The sequence below is a fragment of the Hippocampus zosterae genome, chromosome 5 (genome assembly GCF_025434085.1).
Source record: "Hippocampus zosterae strain Florida chromosome 5, ASM2543408v3, whole genome shotgun sequence".
Taxonomy (NCBI): domain Eukaryota; kingdom Metazoa; phylum Chordata; class Actinopteri; order Syngnathiformes; family Syngnathidae; genus Hippocampus; species Hippocampus zosterae.
Genome location: NC_067455.1, coordinates 21389402 through 21412008, shown reverse-complemented (window position 1 = coordinate 21412008; position 22607 = coordinate 21389402). Strand labels below are relative to the sequence as shown.

The 22607-nt window shown below is 42.3% G+C and overlaps 1 protein-coding gene across 5 annotated transcripts in view; it reads left to right on the top strand.

Moving 5' to 3' along the window:
• Window positions 1-937: 937 nt before the first annotated feature.
• Window positions 938-22607, top strand: part of LOC127600253 (nuclear factor of activated T-cells, cytoplasmic 1-like) — a 67959-nt gene continuing 46289 nt past the window's right edge. For 2 of the 5 annotated variants that reach the window (XM_052064678.1, XM_052064677.1), the window contains exons 1-6: window positions 938-1473; window positions 4237-5341; window positions 6815-6974; window positions 15981-16183; window positions 16988-17160; window positions 21461-21601. In XM_052064678.1, coding sequence (XP_051920638.1) covers window positions 1455-1473; window positions 4237-5341; window positions 6815-6974; window positions 15981-16183; window positions 16988-17160; window positions 21461-21601 — 1801 coding nt within the window. In that variant the 5' untranslated portion in view covers window positions 938-1454. The remainder of the gene's footprint in view (window positions 1474-4236; window positions 5342-6814; window positions 6975-15980; window positions 16184-16987; window positions 17161-21460; window positions 21602-22607) is intronic. The other 3 variants (XM_052064676.1, XM_052064675.1, XM_052064674.1) reach the window with 3 other exon arrangements.

The following is a 22607-nucleotide window of genomic DNA, read 5'->3' as shown; positions in this document are numbered from 1 at the left end:
TATGTATTGTTTATTTCTGCATTTTTGCTTGAATGCAGACAATGGTGTATTTATTTTAAAAAGTACACTACTTGAATATTAACTAACAACTTTTCTCGAGCAAAGGTTCAAGAACACTGCTTTCTATTTTTCAAATTGTTTTATGGATTGGACTGCATAAAAAATTATTTGTATGTTCTTCCAAATCACAGTAAAAAAAATCACGTTTGTTTTTTGTTCTCTTTTTTGTACCTCTTTTTTATGTTAGGGTGGATTTTAAAGAAAACCTATTCACTCATCATTTACGTCAGTATGTGAGGAAAATAAATGCAAATGGGGAGTTATTCTCTGTGGAATATAGAAGCAATACAACAATCGCAGTAAACATAGGATACACTGCTGGTTGTTCTAAAGCAGTGGTTCTTAACCTTGTTAGAGGTACCGAACCCAACCTGTTCATATGCACAATTCACTTAACCCGTTTTTCGTAAAAAACAAAAATAGGAATTTATTTATTTATTTATTTATTTATTTATTTATTTATTTATTTATTTATTTATTTATTTATTTATTTATTTATTTATTTAACAAATTCAAGAAGTTAAAAGTATACGTTTTTTTTTAAATTGTGCACAAAATGAACCAGTCAGTGATGGCCAAGCGGGCATGTCAGAACTAATTGACATGTTTAGTCGGGTGTGTCTTAACCTCCATGGCAGAGGCTCTGTCGAACCCCTGAGACTGATTCACCGAACCCCTGGGGTTTGAACGAACCCAGGTTACGAACCACTGTTCGAAAGTGTGCGAATACAAATGTGAAAGTGCAAGCGCGCGAGGACGCGAGGACACACACACACACACACACGCACACACACACACACACACGCACACACACACGCGCACACGCACACGCAGTCACTCGCGCCGTGTGCGTGCGCATTTGCGCCTTTGGGATCTTACGGTGGAAAACATCATCGCTTCGACCCGGAGCTTGCAGGAGCCCGGTAGCTGGCGTCATGGATGGGCGGCGCGCTGACGGAGAATGGAGGGTGTTTTCCGGCTTTAAAAGAACCAGAGACTGCCCCTTTGACAAAGCCGCGCTGCGTCATCGACCTGGGGGGACTCTTGGAGACCTTCAATGGGCACAGGACAGCATAATTCACCTCAGCCGCTAGTTTCTTGAGCAGCGCTCACCTCCTCATTCACTCGGCCAACGCTCACACGGTGTGCAATACACACCACGTTAATAATACATTGCTTAACTTAACTCCAAATTATAATTTTACCCGTGAGTTTGTTATCTCGCGTGCATTATCTTTTATTTATTTATTTTTTTAATTCTTCGTTGCTCATGCAGACTCTCCCGCTGTTTGCATGCAGGATACTCAGCTAGAGCGTCTCTTCTAAGTTCAGTTTTGAAGCTCCAGACAGCAAGGAGTGGGGACTCCACTCGTTCCATCACCTTTCTCGCCGCGATGAAATCTGCAGAAGAAGGTAACACCTGCCTCAATATCTCAGCTTGCAGTATGTTAATGCCATTCTTATCGATAGTGAAATTATCTCTGCAATATAATTTGTCAAAATGTCTGAGTGACAAACAAATTAATACACAGTGGGATCAAGCCTTCACCATTAATAAGTCTTTATCATGCACCGTTTTGTGTGAATGTTAAATAGAACGTGAATTTGGAAAGACATCCTTCACTTAAGTGAAACACGGAATTCAGTATTAAGCGGCATTGGCATCATCTTCACCATTAGGTGTCTCAAGCAGGTGTTTAACAGATCGCTGTACTTTTTTTTTTAGCAGGCTACATTGAATTTAGCCTCACAGGATCTCAAAGTATCCAAATAAAAGTAAACAGGAATATGACTATTTGCACAGGGAGGTTTGAGGTCAGGGATCATCAAGTGTTGACAAACTTTGGGCTTTGCTTCTGCTTGTGTAATCCTTCAGTCTGGTTTAAAAATGCCTCTTTTATTCATGATTAATATAGCAAAATTTCATTGGCTGCACCAAAATTCGTTGATAGTCTGCCTTGTGTGGTTTCCAGTGCTGATGTCACTGGCTTTGTGGATTTGGGATTTCAATTCATCTTTGATATTTCAGATGAACGGGAGCGGTTTTTATTATTATTCATTTTGGCCAAGAGTCTTATAATTGTTAACAGATGTTTTTTCTTCTTTTTGTGTGTGTGTGTGTGTGTGTGAGAGAGAGAGAGAGAGAGAGAGAGACAGCGAGAGAGAGTGAGGCAGAGAATTGTGATGTGTCCGTTTAGGGATGCCGAGTAGCTTGCTTGGCAGGGAGTCATGTTTAACCACTCAGCCTCAGCAGTTTGCCAAAGCCTGCTTTATTATCACACAACTTCACACATCTGACACACGGAGCTCAAAACACACATCCTACTGGGGTCTTGCCATAGACTGCACTGTCTCATGAATGTGGGCCCAAGGACTCTTAGCTCCAGAAGATACAGATGGCTTCTGTGGGCAACCACCTATCTGTCCCTGAGGTCCCGTCAGTCTCATCCCACTGTAGACCACAATCCCAGTGGATAAATACATTCATTCTTTAGGCATGCGCGCTTGGTTGTGCTAAGAGTACTTTAAAACCAATGGCATAATTGGTAACATTTGCTGAGGGAAGATATATACGAATAAGGTTACATTATGTGTCTTTTTTTTTGAGAGAGAGAGTCGGGTGGGGGATAGGGGGGTGAAATTTGAATGTGTGGCAGACACATAGTGGGCCCTGCGCTGCAACTTTAAAGACCAAATTCTGATTTATTTTTGTTAATCTGGAAGATGATACATAATAATACAACATATAATACATAATCAAATAAAATAGGATGAGCGAAAATCCCCACGAGGTGAAGTACTGTGTGACAAATGCAGCTGATGTGCACAAGAAGAGCAGGATAAAAAAATAATAACGGCTGCAATTCTTAATAAAGTAAGTCAGGCTTGAAGTAAGGAGGTGTGTCACACTGGGTGGAGCGGGAAGGCACAGTATGTCATCTGTTGGGCTCGAGAAGAGCATAAATCAGTCAAGAAAAGCATCAGAGGACATTAAGCTGGGACACGTTTTTAGGGAAGCAGAGATGAGTTTTGAGCAAGAAGAGCAAGAATTTGATTTTAGTTGTATGTTTGAGCGCAGCCAGTGTGTTTATCAGCATTGGCGAGGTGAGTTATGAAAATGCATTTCTTTCTTTATGCAATGTCACAAAAATTTGGGTTTTGCAATAATTCCAATAATTGTATTTACAATGACAATAAGTAAACACGGAACAGATTATAGTACAGTATACTGTATTTGCACATTTTGAAGTCAAAGGTACTGTAGGTGTCATCCTTCGCGCTGCTTTAACCGGGAGAGCATGCACATTTTCGTATGAACAACTGAAAGTATTCGACTTCACGCAATTGTGGCAATAGTGAGCTTGTGCAATGCAGAGCACATTATCAACTCTGAAACAGACTCCCGCAAACGTTTTTTTTTGATGACCAATCTGTAAAGGATGTGGTGTGTGACAGGTCTCATATAAAGCACAGCATTGCTTTGAACAAATAACAAAGGGGAATGCCCCTGAGTGGCACACTGACTGAACGGTGTATACTCTTAGAGCATTCACCCTCATTGACAGTGTTAATAAAAGACAGCCATGAAGTTTACAACTGTTGATACAATGGCAGCTGGTTGGCAGAGGAGGCAAACCTACAAGGATTCAGGGTCTGTTGTTGTTTATGTTGCATGCTCCTCTTGTGCGTGCACCTCAGAGTATGAGTGTGTTTTGCTGCAACAGACTCTCTTTGACTTAATCACAAGCTCAGAGCGAAGCAAGAGTGCTGTCAGATTTCCACAGGGGAGGGCCTAATTCACTCAGTGAGTGATGCAATCAATCAAATAAAGCATCCATCACTCTGCTGCTGGGTGGATTCCTGTAGTGTACATTTGACAGCAAGGAGTGCCAAACAGAGTCTTAGATGAACCTATCCAGCAAACAGGCTGGCTGTGCAACTCGGGACTACGGATGAACCACATATACAGTAACTGCTTTGAAATGATTGCTAAGCTTCTCCAGATGTTCCTAGAATAAAGAAAGGAGTCAGTATGTCGCTGGTGAGATTTGTATAGGGGTATTGTTTGCACATGGAATCACTGTTAATTATTTCCGAAGCATAATGACTCTGGGTACCTTAATCCATTGGGCACACATGATCCTACGTGTTGAAAATGTGCTTGTTTATTTTCAGATGCATTCAGCTACACACCAAATGTCACCCTTTCTCTTCCACTTGGGATGGGCAACCCTTGTCTGGCTACCCAGTACCACAACTTACAGTCCAGCCCAGTTATCTCTGTGACGTCTTGCCATCAGACAGGCTACAACTTCCAAAATGACAACCATGTAGCGGCAGGCTATTACCTACCCCATGGCCTGAGACCCAATGGGGCTCCAGCCCCGGAAAGCCCTCGTATTGAAATCACCGCCTACACCCAGTGCCCCGAGGATCAGGTCGAAGAAAGAAACCGTGATGACCACATCATCAAAAGAGGCGTAAACTCCATCGTGACACTGACACTGCCCAATGCCGAGGGCTACCGTGATCCCAACTGCCTCAGTCCCGCAAGCAGCATTTCTTCACGCAGCTGTAACTCTGAAGCATCCTCCTATGAGTCTGGCTTTTACAACTATGACAACTCCCTACAGAATTCCCCCTGGCAGTCTCCCTGCGTGTCTCCCAGAGGGTCATCTTCACTTTTGTCCTGCCCGCATGCCAGCGGACCTGCAGCCTCCCCGAACATTTCACCCTCCACATCCCCTCAGATTGGAGCAGTGGCTGAGGAAGGGTGGCCGGCTCAGCCGCGTGACTCCAGGCCTAACTCTCCTTCCTTCAGTGGAGGTGGTGGATGCAACAACATCAGCATTGCCGGTGTGGGGAAGAGAAAGTACAGCTTCAACGACACTCCCTACCAGCAGACATCCTGTTCACCCCACCAATCCGCTACCCCCTCCCCACATGGGTCCCCCAGAGTCAGTGTCACAGATGAGAACTGGCTAGCCAATGCCAACCAGTACACTAACTCCGCAATTGTGGCTGCTATCAATGCTCTGACCACAGATGGAGTGGTAGACATGGGAGAAGGGATCCCGGTCAAAACACGCAAGATGGTAGATCATTCACCTTCCATGAGCCTCAAGGTGGAACCTAGTGGAGAAGAGGTCAGACACGAAGGAGAGATTAGCCCTGAGGACTACCCTTCTCGCCTTGTTTTAAAGAAGGAGAACTACTGCGGGGGGTTCCTGGAGGTGCCCCAGCATCCCTACCCTTGGTCAAAACCCAAGCAGTACCTCAGGTGGGTATCTCGGGACTCTTATGGTTAGAAGTCAAAGTTAGTTAAACCCCAATATCCCTGAATATCTAAACATTCACTGACAAATAGAGTTGGCTTGAAAAAAAAAAGGACGGTTTTAAGTTGTACCTATATATTTTTTTTTCCTTTAACATTTTTAAATCACAGAGGAACCTCCAAACAGCCCCCACCCAAATTTATTTTGAGATACAATATTTTCCCTTTTGACTATGAAAAAGCAGAGTAGCCTACAGTACAGCATGCATGATGACGGCTTCCAAATATTTCTTTTCAGAAAGGTTCATGTTTCAGAAATTCAAATTTTGTCCCCCCAAGACATCGTTTTCCATGCAAATAGCACACCTTCCTGCCGGAAATAAAGTGTTTGATTAAGATAGCGAGCAACAGGAAGTAACACTGACAGGCCCGGCTGAAGTGGAAACAGTCTGTGGGTTAATCAGCCGTTTCTCTACTGTGGTCTGTCGCGCCATCAGACCATCTCATTTTGTAGCTGAGGTGATGTCATTCTCCAACTGGACAGATAAAGTCTTGTGGTGGGAAATCAGTTCGTTTTGGGTCAACAAACAGCACGCAAGTCCCACAAATACGCCAGAGATTGGTTTCAGTTGAGCTACCTTTCGGGTCAGGGATTTTGCATTTACCATTGTCTTTTTCTTCGTGTTTGTTTTGGTTAAGATATCGCAACGCGGATCACATGGCATTTACTCTTCAAGGCGAGAACAATGATGCTGTGGGAGGCAAACTGAAGCTTCAAGAGGCAAATATCACAGTACAGTGCAGAGTGTGATGCCGATGCATTCGCACTGTCTTACTCAACTGTCTGGTAGTTGAGTGTGAATTTATATTTCTTTGTTGTCAAATTTCAATAAATCAACACTGAATCAATGGGACTGAGCGTATGTCTTGAGATTTTTTTTTGTAGCCCAGAAATATCATCCCTCCCACCTTCCAAGCACACTCTGCTTTTCCCCACTTGTGACAGTATCGTATTAACACACTGAACTTGTAGCCAAAGCAGATTGGTCTCTATTTTTCATTAATAATAATAATAAAAAAAGAGACATCATTACCCAGGCTCAGGGGAATACGCATGATTAGATTACAGACCATGATGAAACGGAGAAGGATTAAGACAGTTTGAATTACACAAAATGTCCAAAATTAAGGCCAATTTAAAGCATGGTCAAAAAGTTTTGACTTAGACATCTTTGACAGAACTGGGGCCTGTGGAAAAATATCAAACCTCAAACAGTTTCACTGAATCTAATAGAGGGTAACGGAAAGACAAATGTAAAGACCTCCATGTGTCACATCTGTGTTCAAAGTAGACTGGAAATGTGAACACTGCAATGTTTTCACCACTATCCCAATGTTGGATAGTCTTAAATCATTTTGCGTTGAGACTATTGAAGAAGTTACGTCAATATTAATCTATAATGTGCAATTTTATTGCAGCCCATCCCAGCCAGCTCTCGACTGGCAGCTTCCATCCAGCTCCGGTCCATACAGTTTACAGATCGAGTTACAGCCAAAGTCCCACCACAGGGCCCACTATGAGACTGAAGGCAGCCGTGGGGCTGTCAAGGCACTTTCTGGAGGCCACCCAGTTGTCCAGGTATGCTGACGACACCCCATTCTGACAGGTTAACTTCTCTGAATCTCATGCTACAGAATAGCTGCATTCGCAGGGACAAACTGATCACTTTTTTTGTCCAAAAGCAAGCTTGGATACATAACGATTGGCTATTGTGGTTAAGTCATGTGACAATGTTCTCCGTGATATGGAATTTAAATCTGTTTTTGGGGTGGGCCCATTTTGGTGGCCGCAACACACATGACAAATAAATTATCAGGTCAGAATGCCTGATTGGATGAATGCAACAATGGCTGTGATCATCACAGTAACCAAAGACAATATATGTGTGCTTGTCATTACAGCTACATTAAAATAAGACAGAAAATAACAGGGAACAACAAATAATAGGGTTTCTCTATTGGAAGCGACTCTAAGTGATGTTGCCACATTCTGCTCCACACGGAAGATTGAAATCACAATTTGAATCATATTCACTGGCCAAGCAGTGCCAGAACAGACAGAATGAGTCACAGGTATTAGGGCTCCATCTACTACAAAAGCAAAACAACAACAACAAAAATAACCAAAACAAAAGCACATTTCAAATCTATGAACGCAGGTACAAAGTACTGTCCACAAAATGACCAATAATTGCAAATGTCCGGTAATGCGGTAATACTGATCAGAAACCTAAGTGAAAGCTAACTATCACAGAGTAGATGCAGAGACAGATTTAAAAATAATGATAGTAGTCATAATAATAAGTAAAAAGAATACTACTACTACTACTAATAATAATAATAATAATAATTGTACATTTATGTTGTGCATGGTTGTAAGGCTTAAACATTTTAATAAATTTGGATTGGATTTTCTTCTGGATCTTTTAAATATTAATATTAATTTGTGCGATTTGCAATACTTTGATTTTTGTGAGGTTACTAGGGTGGCCGTTTCTATACACAGTGGAACCTTGCATACTTGTTCATCATTCGCAGATGGATACGTTTTTGGATTTGTTTTCAGTATTTTCTGTATTTTTAAATATTTGGGGTAGAGCCAACCTGTTTTTGTGTTTGTTTGTTTCTTTTGTTTTTGTGGAATACAGTTTTTTGGACACACACACACACACACACACACACAGACACACAATATTTACATGCATTCATCATGGCCATTAATTGCACGTGAATTTTGCAGAGTCACTTTTCCACCATCCACTGTTGAGGAAATCTGCAAGTTTTGAAGTTGTGCTTGAATTCAATTTCAGTAAGTTTCAATTTATTGCTGAAAATGTTCATACTGACTCAATTAGCATAGATCAGGACCATCACCGTTGTGCTTGGCAAACACTTATGGAGCACATTAGTATCGCCAACATCGGAGCACAGAGCTTCTCTCATTCTCATCACACCGTGTGGGCATTTTGGTTATCATAAGGTGGTCACAAAGAAACAATACTTTGTCTGACATTTCTTTACACTACAGTTAAAAAGGGTTATGAGCCAAGACTGGATTAAACTGTACAGATAATGGATGGATGGATTCAAAGGTTTAAAATGGCGATTTATTCAGAAAAAGATGAGCAGACACAAATCACAAAAGCGAAGTGGTTACCTTTTTAATAATTTTTATTTTTTATTTTTATTTCGCTTGCGGTCCCAATTTGGTCAGGGGTCGCCCTGTTTTTATGTATACAGTACAGTCATACCTTGGTTTTTGACAAAAATCCATTCCAGAAGGCACTTCCAAAAGCGATTTGTTTGAAATCCGAAACTATTTTATTAGCCCATGATTAGGGGTCAATACACTATGCAGAAATAACAAAAAAAAACAGTCAGCTTTGCGTATATCACAACAAAAATGTCTGCTCACAATGAGCGCGACACGAGGAAGTGTAAGGAAGCTGAGAGGAGTCGTGGCGTATTCGGGATTGCTTTGTCGAAAACCGGTTTTCGGTCGTAATCCGAGGTGTAGAAATCTAAAATTTTCTGGTCGAAAACCAATTTGGTGAAGAACAGAGACGTTCGAAAATTGAGGTTTGTCCATCCAATGACTGATTAGAATTTGGTTTAAAATACATCTTTCTTAATCATAAGACCGCAGTGTATACCATATCTACAGCAGGAGCATCTTAATTAAATAAGACAATATATCGCTTTATATACATCCCTCCATTTACTAATATGCTGATTCTTGCAAGGGTTGTGGGCGTGCTGGAGCCTATTCCAGCTGTCTTTGGGCAGAAGGCGGGGTACACCCTGAACTGGTTGCCATCCAATCGCAGGGTACACGTAGACATCCAACTCATATTCATGGCCATACTCACACCGAGGGACAATTTAGCGTGTTCCATTGACCTGCCATGCATGGTTTTGGAATGTGGGAGAAAACCGGAGGACCCGGAGAAAGCCCACACAGGCATGGGGAGGATATGCAAACTCCACACAGCAAGGCCGCAAAGCGGGAATCGAACTCTGCACCTCTGCACTGTGAGGGGGATGTGCTAACCAGTCAACCACCCCATTGCTTTATAGAAATTCACTCAATTACTATTTCACACAAATGAGACTGCATATCGACATGGTCCAAGTCAAGCGTTCCAGTATCTCATGTGACCCCTTGGAAAATTCATTACCCGTGCATGAGCAATAAGCTCTGATTATAGAGAGAGTATATTCAGAGAGTACTAAGAGGTACAATGTCTTATTTTTCAGTTTTCCGGTTTTATTTAATGTGAATTGAGTTGTGTTGTTGTAGTCATGAAAGGTATGACATGTCAAATTCCCCAGTGCCCATGAGTGGCAGGCAGTGGATGGGTGAGGTGCAGTCAAGGAGAATAAGTCAATAATGACACAGGGGCACGGGTGGAGGAAGCAGCCAAGGAAGTGTGTGTGCAAAAGACCCAGTAGAAAGAATGAGACGGAGCAGAGGGAATCAGCGCAGCTGAGCCTCGTTTCGGCTGCCTCTGGAGATGCTCTGTATCCTGCTGATTAGGGCCTTGGTGGCGCTGAGGTTAACTGAGCATGGTGGTAGTCGTAGAGGCAGGGGGGATGTTTGTGGTAAAGAGTTACTTCGGACTGCCCCCCTCTCAGAGGGAGTTGAGAATGTCACTCCTTTTGCACTGCTCATACTCCAACCATTTCCCAAACCTACACAAGCAGGACACCCTGCACTGAAGCTCAGTCAAGCTCATGGGTACACACACACACACGCACACGCACACGCACAGACACACACATACACATACAGACACTCACACTGTCAGTGGTGGTGTGTGTTGGAAAGCAGTGGCAGGTGAAAAAGCAGCTAGATTAAAAAAAAAAAAAGAATCATTGTGGTATACGGCGTTTGTATAGTGCAATACATTCAATTCATTCAAGTGGAAATGCTGAACTGTTGTTGTTGGTGACACGTCCCAAACCAAGCAGGCATGTTTTGCTGTGATCGAAATTCCAATAATAAGGGCTGACACTCAAGTAGACACAAAGGTAATATGCAGGGAAGCATGTGGAGGATTCACACTTACTTTTTTGGGGTGGGGCGGGCGAGAGAGAGGGAGCTTCATCACTAGTTTTACACAGTCTAGTTCACATTCAAAGTTTTTGGATGTAATTTCAGACACATTTTTGTGATTGCAGGTGAACATATACTGTATTTATGGGGGCACGGTTGAGCGGGGTGACTGAAATGATCCTTTGAACTATATGGTATAACTCACTGCCCAATTGCTGCTTTTTCTGGGTCTCAATTGCAACTCAATTGGAACCATTCCGAAATGTTGAAATGTATTCTGTACTCGCACTCTGTCCTTCTGACTCCAATATGATATTCATAACCTCATGATTGGGAGTTTTTTTTTACACCCACGGCTGCTTTTTCACTTTATTTACAGCAGCCGACCATTGCGGCATTGAGAGGGTCTACAGTAATCTATTGGCTCCTATCATAGTTTTCCAACCGATCCCTTATTCTACCACAAATATGCCAAAAGTCCACAAAATGATTTTCAAAGCTGTGATTTGGTAAACCAACAACCTGGTTTACCTATATCTCTCTGACATTGAATGAGGTATTTTTGTCCAGAGGGAAACAATGGGGGGAACTAATGCACTATGAATTGTTTTCATTGCGAAGCATCTCTGATTTAAAATGCGGGTTCTGATGAAGATGAAGCTTGGGGTTCTGATGGAACATGAGCTTTCAGGCTCATGTTCCATCAGGAAATACACAGACATTGAACAGTCCCTTAGTAACAAAAGACAATAACACCTGTGAAGTATTAACCCTAACATAGAGGACAATCCTGCATATGGCTGTGTCGTACAGGATAATGACAGGCCTATAGGGCTTTCTACCTTCCTCAGTCACAAGTACACACAACCTCACTCGCTCTCTCATTTAGTCTAAAGCAGCAACAGACACGGTGTAATTTCAACAGGATGTGGCCATCATCCCTATTAACATGTGCATGACTTGATACCCATCTCCCTTCTTCTGAACATATATGTAATACACATCACATTTGCAGGATGTTTTCCACCACTGCTACATGAAAGGGCTCAGTTAAACATGTGTTAGGTCCTCTGCACATGCAATCCCACCTTGGATCCGTCACTTTCTGTGTAATGTCCCAAAGAAATACTCAGTACAATATACAATGGGTGATTTGTCTTTATTTTTTCTTTTTTTTTAGATGGAATGCCACCTTTGTTTGATATATGCCAGGCTTTGGTTCAATGCCATTGTGTTGTTGGAGTTCTAAGTCACCGTTCTCATTTAATATCAAAAGTGGTATTTATTCCACTGTGAAATGAAGAAATAAAATCTTAGTTAACCATTTGGGCTGTGTAATATCGCTTAAAAGTTAGATTTGGACTATATGGCGATACGTGACATGGTGCGAATCCTGTGCCGGCATGGGCTTTCTCCAGGTACTTCCTTCCTCATTCCAAAAACACGTGTGTTAGGTTCATGAAAGACTAAATTCTCCATACAGTAGGTCTATAAATGTGAATGGTTGTTGAAATGTGCTGAATGAATAGCTGCCGATCGGTCCAATGCGTACACCACCTTTCACTCAAAGACAGCTGAGATAGGCTCTATCTCATCCCAGAACACCTTGAATCAAATCCCCAGCAAAGAAGGGGGTTCATTGTGCCTGGAAATAAAATCGGAACTGTTGGGGTCCTATTTTCATTCCCAGTGGGAATGACATTGGCTGGTAAACTGCAAGATCCCCCTTTGAGGATGATGCATGTGATGTAGGCAGATGCAGACCGCCTTGCACATGCACTACTGTGCATCCGTGTGTGACATCCCCTACCCCCTAATCGTGACGGGCATGCTTTAAAAATGTTCAAGATGAAAATGATTTTTAAAAAATGTTCAATGAAATGATTTCTACAAACAATCTTTGGGGATTTTCCCAAACTGAGGTCATATTTATGAATGAAATCCGCTGACAGAACACAATTACCCACAATAGACACTCCTTTAGTTAGGCAAAAATTTAGTTTACCGGTACTTTTTTAAACCGTAATTTATGATGAGATGTAACGGGGTGCAGAAGTAATACCCAAATTCACAAACACACTGAACTAGACTCTCCCGCACAAGAATGACAATGCACCACTTCTTATAGCGAGCACAGACTACTACTATCTGTGATCAAATTGTTGGATGAATCAGGGGTGAGGCGACGCCATGTCCCATAGAGGCACAACACAGTTCGAAACAGCCGAGACAAGACTTGTGCTGACGCAAAAATGCAGTGACACCCAGTTTAACACTGAACACAAACCCAACCGCAATGGCTACTGATAATGTAGTTGTTCACATATTCATGATTTTGCAGGAAGCACAATTCTTTGTAAATTCATAATGTTACTGGTGTTTTCCTTTTGCCCCAAAGCAGTTTTAGCTCTCGTACAGCCCTGAACAGGAAAATGTTGTCAATACTGTAACCGTTGTTATAATATTCCAAGCAATTTTCAGCATAACACCACATTTAAGGATCACATAGAGCGTGAATCAAGTCGTTAAGCAGTAGAGAATTGCGATGTTGGAGTAATTTTCGAGAGAAAGGAGAGTTGTGATGTGCATAGATTAAACTAGATTCAGCAAACGCTTGTTGCTTCACTGTCAGCATCTGGCAGAAAGGCAGATGTGATATTGTCGAAAGGTCTGAATCCACCCTTCTGTTTCTCCTCCCCTTCCCCTGCCAAAGGAGGGGTGTTTTGCTGCTGCTACTGATCTTCTTTTTTCTTTCCCAAATCTCTGCGCCACGTGTACTTCTTCAAGTCATGTCTGTTCTCCAGAAGTCTGCCTCTGCAGGCCTGCATAGTGTTTTCACAGTCAATAAGGCTGGACGCGTGTCATTCTCCAGACAGTAATTTTAAAGCTATACAAATATTGAACAATTGACACCAAGAATTTAGAGTCCTTTTTCTGATGAATTTTTAAAAGGTAGAAGAGCTCGGCAGTGGCTCACGAAGGGATGAAAAATGGGAAGTCACTAGGGGTGTACCTTCTTCTCCCCTTTCAGCTTGACACCCCTCCACATCATCACAACTGATCCAGACAATACAGCTGCATCCAATTACACAATTAATGCATCACCTGCCCTTTCCACAATGTTTCCAGTTGACAAGTTGCTCAGCCAAACTCACTTGAAGTACGGGGTTTGCTATAGCTGACACAGATGCAGAGGTTGGGAAATCTGCAAATCAAGCCTCCGTTCAGATTTATAACGGGCATAAAAAAACCCAAAAAGAAATTGCAGCACTCATCTGGTCAACCTTCACATTTTTCAGGGAAGCCACAGTGATCGACCACACTCAAAGTTAAAAGCACCACCCTTGGGAATTGTGCAACATGAGGAAGTTGTGCACTCTACTCCAGTGTTTGAATGAGCATCACTGAGGTGTGGCAAGAAGGGACATCTTGGTAGCATGGGGAGAGGGTCAGAGCAGCACATATGTTAAAGAGATAGTTCGAAGTTGGATTGAGGGGTGCCAGTGAGAGGTCTGGTGTCACCAGAAAGGACTACCTGAGCTCATGAATCATTTCCTCTACTCATTGAGCACATAAGAATTCAATGGGGGACATCACCATCTTTGTGTGCTACCATAAGATGAGTGAGGGGATAAAGAACCACGCTCCAACTTAATACCCTGTTTCCCCATACTGCTTTCCTCCATATAGCCACGTGGCAGCTGAGGTAATGGTTGGAGGTCACCAAAATATTAAAAAATAGCTTTGTGCCATGATTGCCTGGATTATATTAAATCCTTAAAGTCAATGCTGTCATCCACCAGATTTGTAACATCAGCCATTGTGCTCTCAAGAGTCAATATAAGTAACTAGTAGCATGGATAATTTCTACTTGTGGCACCGTAAGTAAAATATAACAAGCCAAAAAATGGTCTGGTGGTGAGATCACCTCATAAATGAATTGGTCCCTTGAGATGGTAAGACTTCAAGAAGCTTCTGACCTCCGCCTAACTCACTGATGACTTTCATGTGTGACTTGCTCACAGGTTGAGACAGCTGCGAGAGACCCTCAGTTCAGGGTGGGGGAGAAAAACTACAGTAGAAATAGGACTCTTTAGACTCTTTATTTTGCTCGTGCCTTTTCCTCTCCTTCAGAATTGAAACAAACAAATATTTGGTTAACTGCTAGAGCTACTTTTTAACCTGTCGAATAATTCATCAACCACACTTTTTCTACATATAAATCGTGATTGTGGATTACAAAGAAAAGCCTTTAGATCTGCCTTGTCACAGTCCACACAAATTTACCGGTGTTTATTATTCTAAATTACAGACCAAATCCAGTCAACCTCAAATTGACTTTTGTTGAGATTGATTTTATTTTGGTAGATTTAAAAAAAAAAATAAAACAAGCTAGCGGTCTAGTCAGGAATCTACGTTAGATATGTGAATTAAAAATTTAAAGTGTGTTATTGCTACTAAAGTGAACGTTCTGAATGCATGAGCTCATATGTAGCGCAATGGCATACATTTCATCTTCTTTTCGAAAATACCAACGTTTTGTCTGGAAAAAAAAAGAAACTTCAAGCCTGTGCTCTCATTTGCAAAAACATACAGTAGTTTGCCAATGCAGCACTAATTTCTACAAATGTCAAGTGACATACTGTACCTCTTTGGTTCTCTGCCCGCTTTCCTTATCCTCAGACCTTATCCATGCACTTTCAAAACTAATTATAAACACATTAATCTGCTCGTGTCACAGGTTACATGTGGTATTTATTTTGTTCGGTGACTCAGTCCATTAGAAAAACAACCGGGGTCTTTTATTCCTTTCGACAGTACTGCTGTTTTCACTCGTACTGAGCTCAAAGAAAATTGGGCTGAGGTGATGTGCTGGTGTTTGCTGGGGTAATTGACCAATTAGTGTGATTTAGTCAGATGGCCATGGCTTGCTGAGCCTTGGTTTTGACGATATGATCATTCACAGTCGAATCCATACAGTCAAGTATCCAACCTAATAGATCTTTGGTGTATCAAATCGACTTTTCTGAAATCTTAAGTCAACATATATTGTTTATCTCCCCGCAAGCCCCCAACATCTGCTTATAGCACTGCATAAACACTGAAGTGTAAAGACTGAGCATATCCTGGGAGGTCTGCAGAAGACAGCTGGATTCCAGTACAAATCCAGATTTTGGTCTGGTCAGAAATCCCTCATAAAGTATCAGTTGTCTTCTAAAATTTGCAGCCCAGCATATCTGTTCAGATTTCTGTGCCATTATACTCTCGGCTAAATTATATAATTGTGTTACCTTAAGCAGCCGGAAAATGATCCTTGGTGCTGAAATTAAAGTGGCTGCAGTAATTTATCTGCCATTGACCAAAAAGTCAACAGTCCTTTTCAAACTGCTCAACAAGCTTGATGCTGTATATCTCTGGATATATGTGTGCATGCGTGTGTACACACACACACACACACACGCCTAAATGAGAAACTGCTTAATAAACCATGGTGTTGGCTCTTACTCGACTCCTTTGTTGTCCCGGCAGCTTTATGGCTACATGGAAAGTGAGCCACTCACCCTGCAGCTGTTTATAGGGACCGCAGACGACCGCCTCCTACGACCACATGCCTTTTACCAGGTCCATCGCATCACTGGCAAAACCGTCTCCACTGCCAGTCATGAAGTTCTGCAATCCAACACCAAAATTCTGGAGATCCCTCTGCTTCCCGAAAACAACATGAGGGCTATGTAAGTTACCTTCTTCCACTATCAAATATTTCACTTTCCACTTTATGACGGGTAATCCCAATTTTGGAATAAACAAACAAATCACAGTTCTCTATACCATCTTGAAAATTGCTTTAGCTCCAAACGCAGAATTTCATATGAGAGACACTGTACATATGTCTAGGTAGAGCACAAAAGTTTAGATACATATTTATTTTTACTCAAGAGGTATACTCTTTCCTTGGTGAAATAAGTACACGGTGTTGACATCTCATGAGATAAACAGCTGCCAAATATTCCAGCACAGAGTGACAAATGCGAGCCATACAACATGAATTAAAATGAGGCCTGGCATATGTTACTAAGAATGTGATGCATTTTTATTAACGTGACACAAGTAGACATCTACCATCAAAGGTATATGCTGTACATGCAGTATATTGCATTAAGTAACAATTTGCTATGTTGTTGAGGCGAGTAAGTAGTAAGAAGTGTTCGGCCTACTTTAGTGTAAAGGATATACTGTAGTGAGAGCCTAAAAACTGAGATTTGACATGTTTCTTTGATTAACAATGTCATGGCCATGCTCTAATTGACTTCCAATGGTGACTTAAGTACTGTTGCTTCAGTGGGGAAACTTTTTACTGCTCAGAGTTTAGGTTGGAAAGCTCAGCTCAACCTTTTTTTTTTAGCAGACAAATATATGTTGTTTTCTTAGTTGCAAGAAGCATAAAAAGACACACAAGAAAAGCCCACAATTTCTCTGTGGTGCTGTCTTTTAAATGCTGCTGAATTATACCATTATGTGGTTTTTATTTTCCCCAGAATTGATTGTGCAGGCATCCTAAAGCTGCGCAACTCAGACATTGAGCTTCGCAAAGGGGAAACAGACATTGGACGTAAAAACACCCGAGTACGGTTGGTGTTCCGAGTACACATCAACCAGCCCAATGGCAGGACCGTGTCCTTACAAGCTTCCTCTAACCCCATCGAGTGTTGTAAGTATTACTACCCTAAGTCTCTCTCAAACACTCAATGACAAGCCTTTCGCTCGGCTTTGCACTCACTTAAAAGTGGCATCAAATGGTTACAATACACGAAGCATCAATTTTCTCGAGCATCTGCTCCCAATAAGTTTTCAATCATCAAAGCAATTTGCCAAGGTAATAGATATGCAATGCTAGACATATGTTATCTATCTCCATTTGTATTAAATGATTAGGAGCATATATGTATGTACGTGTGTGTGTGTGTGTTGGGTGGGTATGTATGCATATATATAAAAAAAAAAAATCCTCATCTCACCCCTCGGGTGGTGTCCGTCCCTCATTCAGCTCAGGTCCTCCCAGGAAGCATGAGGGTTCTGCACAGTATCCTTGCTGTTCCCAGCACTGCACATTTCTGGACTGAGATGTCGGATGTTGTTCCAGGGATCTGTTGCAACCACTCATCTAGTTTGGGGGTCACTGCCCCGAGTGCTCCGACCACCACAGGCACGACTGTCACCTTTGCCTTCCAGGCTCTCGTCAGCTCCTTTCTGAGCCCTTGGTATTTCTCGAGTTTCTTATGTTCCTTCTTCCTGATGTTTCCATCACTTGGGACCGCTACATCCACTACAACGGCTTTCCTCTGCCCTTTATCTATGATCACGATATCTGGTTGGTTCGCCATTACCATCTTGTCAGTCTGGATCTGGAAGTCCCACAGGATCTTCGCTGTGTCATTCTCCATTTTGACCTTGGGGTTTCCAGTCCATACTCCGCACAGATGTTTCGGTAGACTATGCCAGCCACCTGGTTATGGCGTTCCATGTAGGCTTTCCCTGCCAGCATCTTACACCCTGCAGTTATGTGTTGGATCGTCTCAGGTGCCTCTTTGCACAACCTACACCTTGGGTCTTGTCTGGTGTGGTATATCTGGGCCTCGATGGCTCTGGTGCTCAAGGCCTGCTCCTGAGCAGCCAGGATGAGTGCCTCTGTGCTGTCCTTCAGGCCAGCCCTCTCTAGCAACTGATAGGACTTCTTGAGATCAGCCACTTCAGTTATGGTCCGGTGGTACATCCCGTGTAGGGGCTTGTCCTCCCATGATGGTCCTCTTCCAGCGCCACATCTTCTGTTCCCCATTGTCTGAGACATTCTCTGAGTACGTCATCCGTTGGAGCCTTCTCCTTGATGTATTCATGGAGCTTGGATGTTTCATCCTGGACAGTGGCTCTCACACTCACTAGTCCCCGGCCTCCTTCGGCTTGCGTACAGTCTCAGGGTGCTGGATTTGGGATGGAACCATCCATGCATGGTTAGGAGCTTTCGGGTCTTAACGTCTGTGGTCTGAATCTCTTCCTTTAACCACCTTATTATTCCTGCAGGGTATCTGATCACTGGCAGGGCATGTTTATTGCCCGGGTCTTATTCTTGCCATTGAGCTGGCTTCTTAGGACTTGCCTCACTCGCTGGAGGTATTTGGCCGTAGCCGCTTTCCTTGTTGCCAGTTCGAGGTTGCCATTGGCTTGTGGTATACCAAGGTACTTGTAGTTGTCCTCAATGTCTGCTATTGTTCCTTCAGGGAGTGAGACCCCTTCAGTGCGGACTACCTTTCCTCTCTTAGTCACCATCCGATATATATATAAAGAGAGAGAGAGAGAGAGAGAGAGAGAGAGAGAGAGAGAGATGGTGTCGAGGCACAGTTCCTTTCCTTTGTCATTCATGCTCCATATGCCGTAAGCTATTTTATTAGCATACAGTGGAGACAGTTAAATTTAGACAGTGAGAATGTAAAGATATAGGATTATGGTTCTGAGAAAATTTAGTCATGATGATTAATTTCATCATGACTAAACATCAGGAATGTTAATGTTCCTATTAGCTAACAATGGAATTGGTCTCTCTTATTTTTCATATAATGGTAGCTGGCCTTTCTGTCTTATTAGTGGGGAATTGGCTCAAATCCCATTAGGTTAACTCTTTCTATTTTAGCAACCATACTTTGAAAACTCCGGACAAACCGGCACATGCGGTTGCCTCGCCCCTGACTCATCTGACAATTTGATCATTGAAAGTAGTCTGCACTCAACAGACAGGCGCATTCTCATTTTCGTGCCAGGGCAAATGGTCCACTTCACTGTGTTTACTCGACGCGTTACGCCTCATTGAGCATTCCTGCCACACCCCCAGCACATCTGCAAATTTGGTTACAAAACTAGGCAAGATTTTACACCTGCAAAAAGCAAGTGTAACTGTGTGCATAGGGGGTGTAACATGATTTTCGTGTTTTTGATCAAGGTGCAGGCAGACAGATTTGGTGCTTTGTGGACGTGTGTGGTGGAAGTCATCCAATTAATTCATAAATATGGACCCAGCATGGGTCAGTCCCTCTGAATCACCGTAGAAATCCATCCAGTGAATTAAGTGTAATTCTCTTTGAAAAATTAACTTCAATAGCAACCATATAACTATTGTGAGGGGAGTAGGGATTATGGTTGGGGTCATAGTTAGGCTTAGGATCAAGGGTGCAAGGGATTCACATGTCACATGCATGGCCAACTAGATCGTCCACAAGGGGAGATATTTCAGTTTACCTGCTGATGTCATGCACGGACCCCAGCAAGTCTATTTCTGTTTCCGCAATTTCAAGCATGGCGTTCTCAGGCGTACTGCGCTTGGACTGTTGAGATGAGATTGAAAAAAGATGCTTTTATTTTTAAGCACTAATCGAAAGTGGCTAGACCAGAAATGCTTGTTTCAGTGTGTATTTAATGAGCGGCAAAATAAATCTACTCATTTCTGTTGGATGAGAAAGACAATGCTGAGGTCTCTGCTTTTCATGTCTGTCTATATTTCTGGCACACGTGAGGACCACTGCGAAGATGTTCTGTTCATGCCCTCATTTTTATCCAAATGAGGGATGCTGCTAGGATTGGCCAGAAAAAAAGTATATATAATATATATATATATATATATATATATATATATATATATATATATATATATATTAGAGCTGTCAAACGACTGCCATGCATGTTTTTCGAATGTGGGAGGAAACCGGAGCACCCAGAGAAAACCCACGCAGGCCCGGGAGAACATGCAAACTCCACACAGGGAGGCCGGAGCTGGAATCGAAAACGCCCTTTTTACACCCAAATCTACCTATGTAAAGTCTAGGAAGATACTAAAAGAAAGAAAACTCCACCCATTGATTAGAGTTAGACTGCAATATGCGCTAGAATTGTGCCAGGCACAATAGGACGCATTGTTAACAAAAAGGTCCAAGTTTTCAGGAGATATTTGTCAATTTGAAAAGAGTAGACGAAGGATATAAGGTTGATCGGAGGTTATTGAATGATCAAGGTTTGTAAGTAATGTATTATTTAAAGTACATTGATGAGACCAAAGGCTCTATCTTCGTAGACAATACAGTTGCGCTCCAGTGTATCTTCATTTTGGTGCCTACACAAGTCTTGATGTGCTTGTTTGGGAATTCTGTTCATCTGTCTGCACTATGTAGGGCATTCCAGCGTAATGAGGGCATTTACTTTGACATACGCCAAACACACCTGATATTTGGGTGATTGCAAGTAGACGAAGCTTTATACCTGCCGCATCAGGTCAAAGTTCTTTAATTTTATTGGTGCACAGGAAGCCTGATTCTGAGCTCTGCCAACATGTTTGCTGAATGCCATTGCATTTCATTCATAAATATAACAACAGCCTGGATTAAACCCTCTAAATCATTGCTGAGATTGATTTATTTTATAGACCGTATATTCTCTGGCCACACGTAGACATGTAAATTCCAAGTGAGAAGATGATGTCTCTCTTACATACTGTATGTTTAAAATCATCCCCCTCAAAGCCGCACAGCCATGGAATGTGAGAAGTGGGGTGGTGGCGATACACAGATTTACGTTCAAGGTTAAAGACATTCCCCAAATGTCCACTTCACAGATCTGTGATCTATCTAGCCAACTTCGTCATCTGAACGAGGTCTGCTTGCAGTTCCTTACAAACATACTGTGCGCCCCTTGACCCACTGCGGGACATGAGCCTATCATTTTCTTCTTCCGTCATGTCAAAGACGATCAGCGTATCTCATGCGAGCGGCATTTTCAGGGAATGAAATAAACTGCTTTAATTGCCAGTGAATCAAGTCAGCTGTGTTCACACCCACAACGGAGCTAAATTGCCCTTTTTTAAAATGTGCCATGCTGCACCCACTTGTTCGGGTCTACAAAAGTTGCGGAGTCCGCCTCTGTGCAAATTTATATTTTGCCTCATGCCAGATTTGCCTGTTTTCCATCTACAGCCCAGCGCTCAGCGCAGGAGCTTCCCTTGGTGGAGAAGCAGAGTGTGGACAGCTACCCTGCAAATGGAGGCAAAATGATGGTGCTGAGTGGTCTCAATTTCCTCCCTGATTCAAAGGTGGTGTTCGTAGAGAAGGCCCAGGGTGAGTCGCAGTGACCAGTACTGTACATAATTACCACATTGCCAGTAAATACCTCATCTCACTCTCTTAATGTCTCTTTTAAATGTGCCATTCTCCTCTCCCTTCACAATTCTTCTTCTTCTTTCAATTCTCCCCATCTAAATACAGCAGGACTTGCCATTGAGCCACATGTGTTGTACATTAGGCCATTATAATTTTACCCAAAGCATATTTACATTTGTTGAAGTTTCCATAGCCGGTTCACTGGCACTTGCCACAAGTTAAGGAATGAATCACTACCATGGCATGTTTGACGACTTTCTTCGGCTTAGTCTGTCTTAGGCCACGATTTGTGACATTTGACCCTGTTCTCTAATTTTCATCTGCTGCTGCTAGTCAATTGACCCCTGTCTGTCTGGGAGTGACACTTGCACATGCAATTTGTTGATGTTGACAAAAAAACATTTTCTTCTTTGTGTATCATGCAGAAATATAAAATAATACTTTTCATGAATTTCCTTGATTGGACATTCATCTAAAGCACCACTTGAGATTACTATAAACATTAGGTTAAAAAAAATTCAAGACATGTTGAAATATACAGTACAATCATGGTTTTGTTTTGGTTTACAAATGAGTTGAAGATTACAATGTACGTACACTACACTTGCATATTCTGCAATAACTATCTTAATGGATCTCATTATTTGGAAGTCTATAAATTGTGAATAGATTAATTGATCAAATATTTAAGAATAAGGGCGACCTGCTGGTTTACAGCGGTCTGTCATCTCACAGTGCAGAGGTGCCGGGGTCGATTCCAGGTCCGGCCTTCCTGTATGGAGTTTGCATGTTCTCCCCGTGCCTGCGTGGCTTTTACTCCAGTTTCCTCCCACATCCCAAAAGCATGCGCGGCAGGTTAATGGAACACTCAAAATTGTCCCGAGGTTTGAGTGTGAACGTGGATGATTGTTTGTCTATATGTGCCCTGCGATTGGCTGGCAGTCAGTTCAGAGGTGTCCCCTGC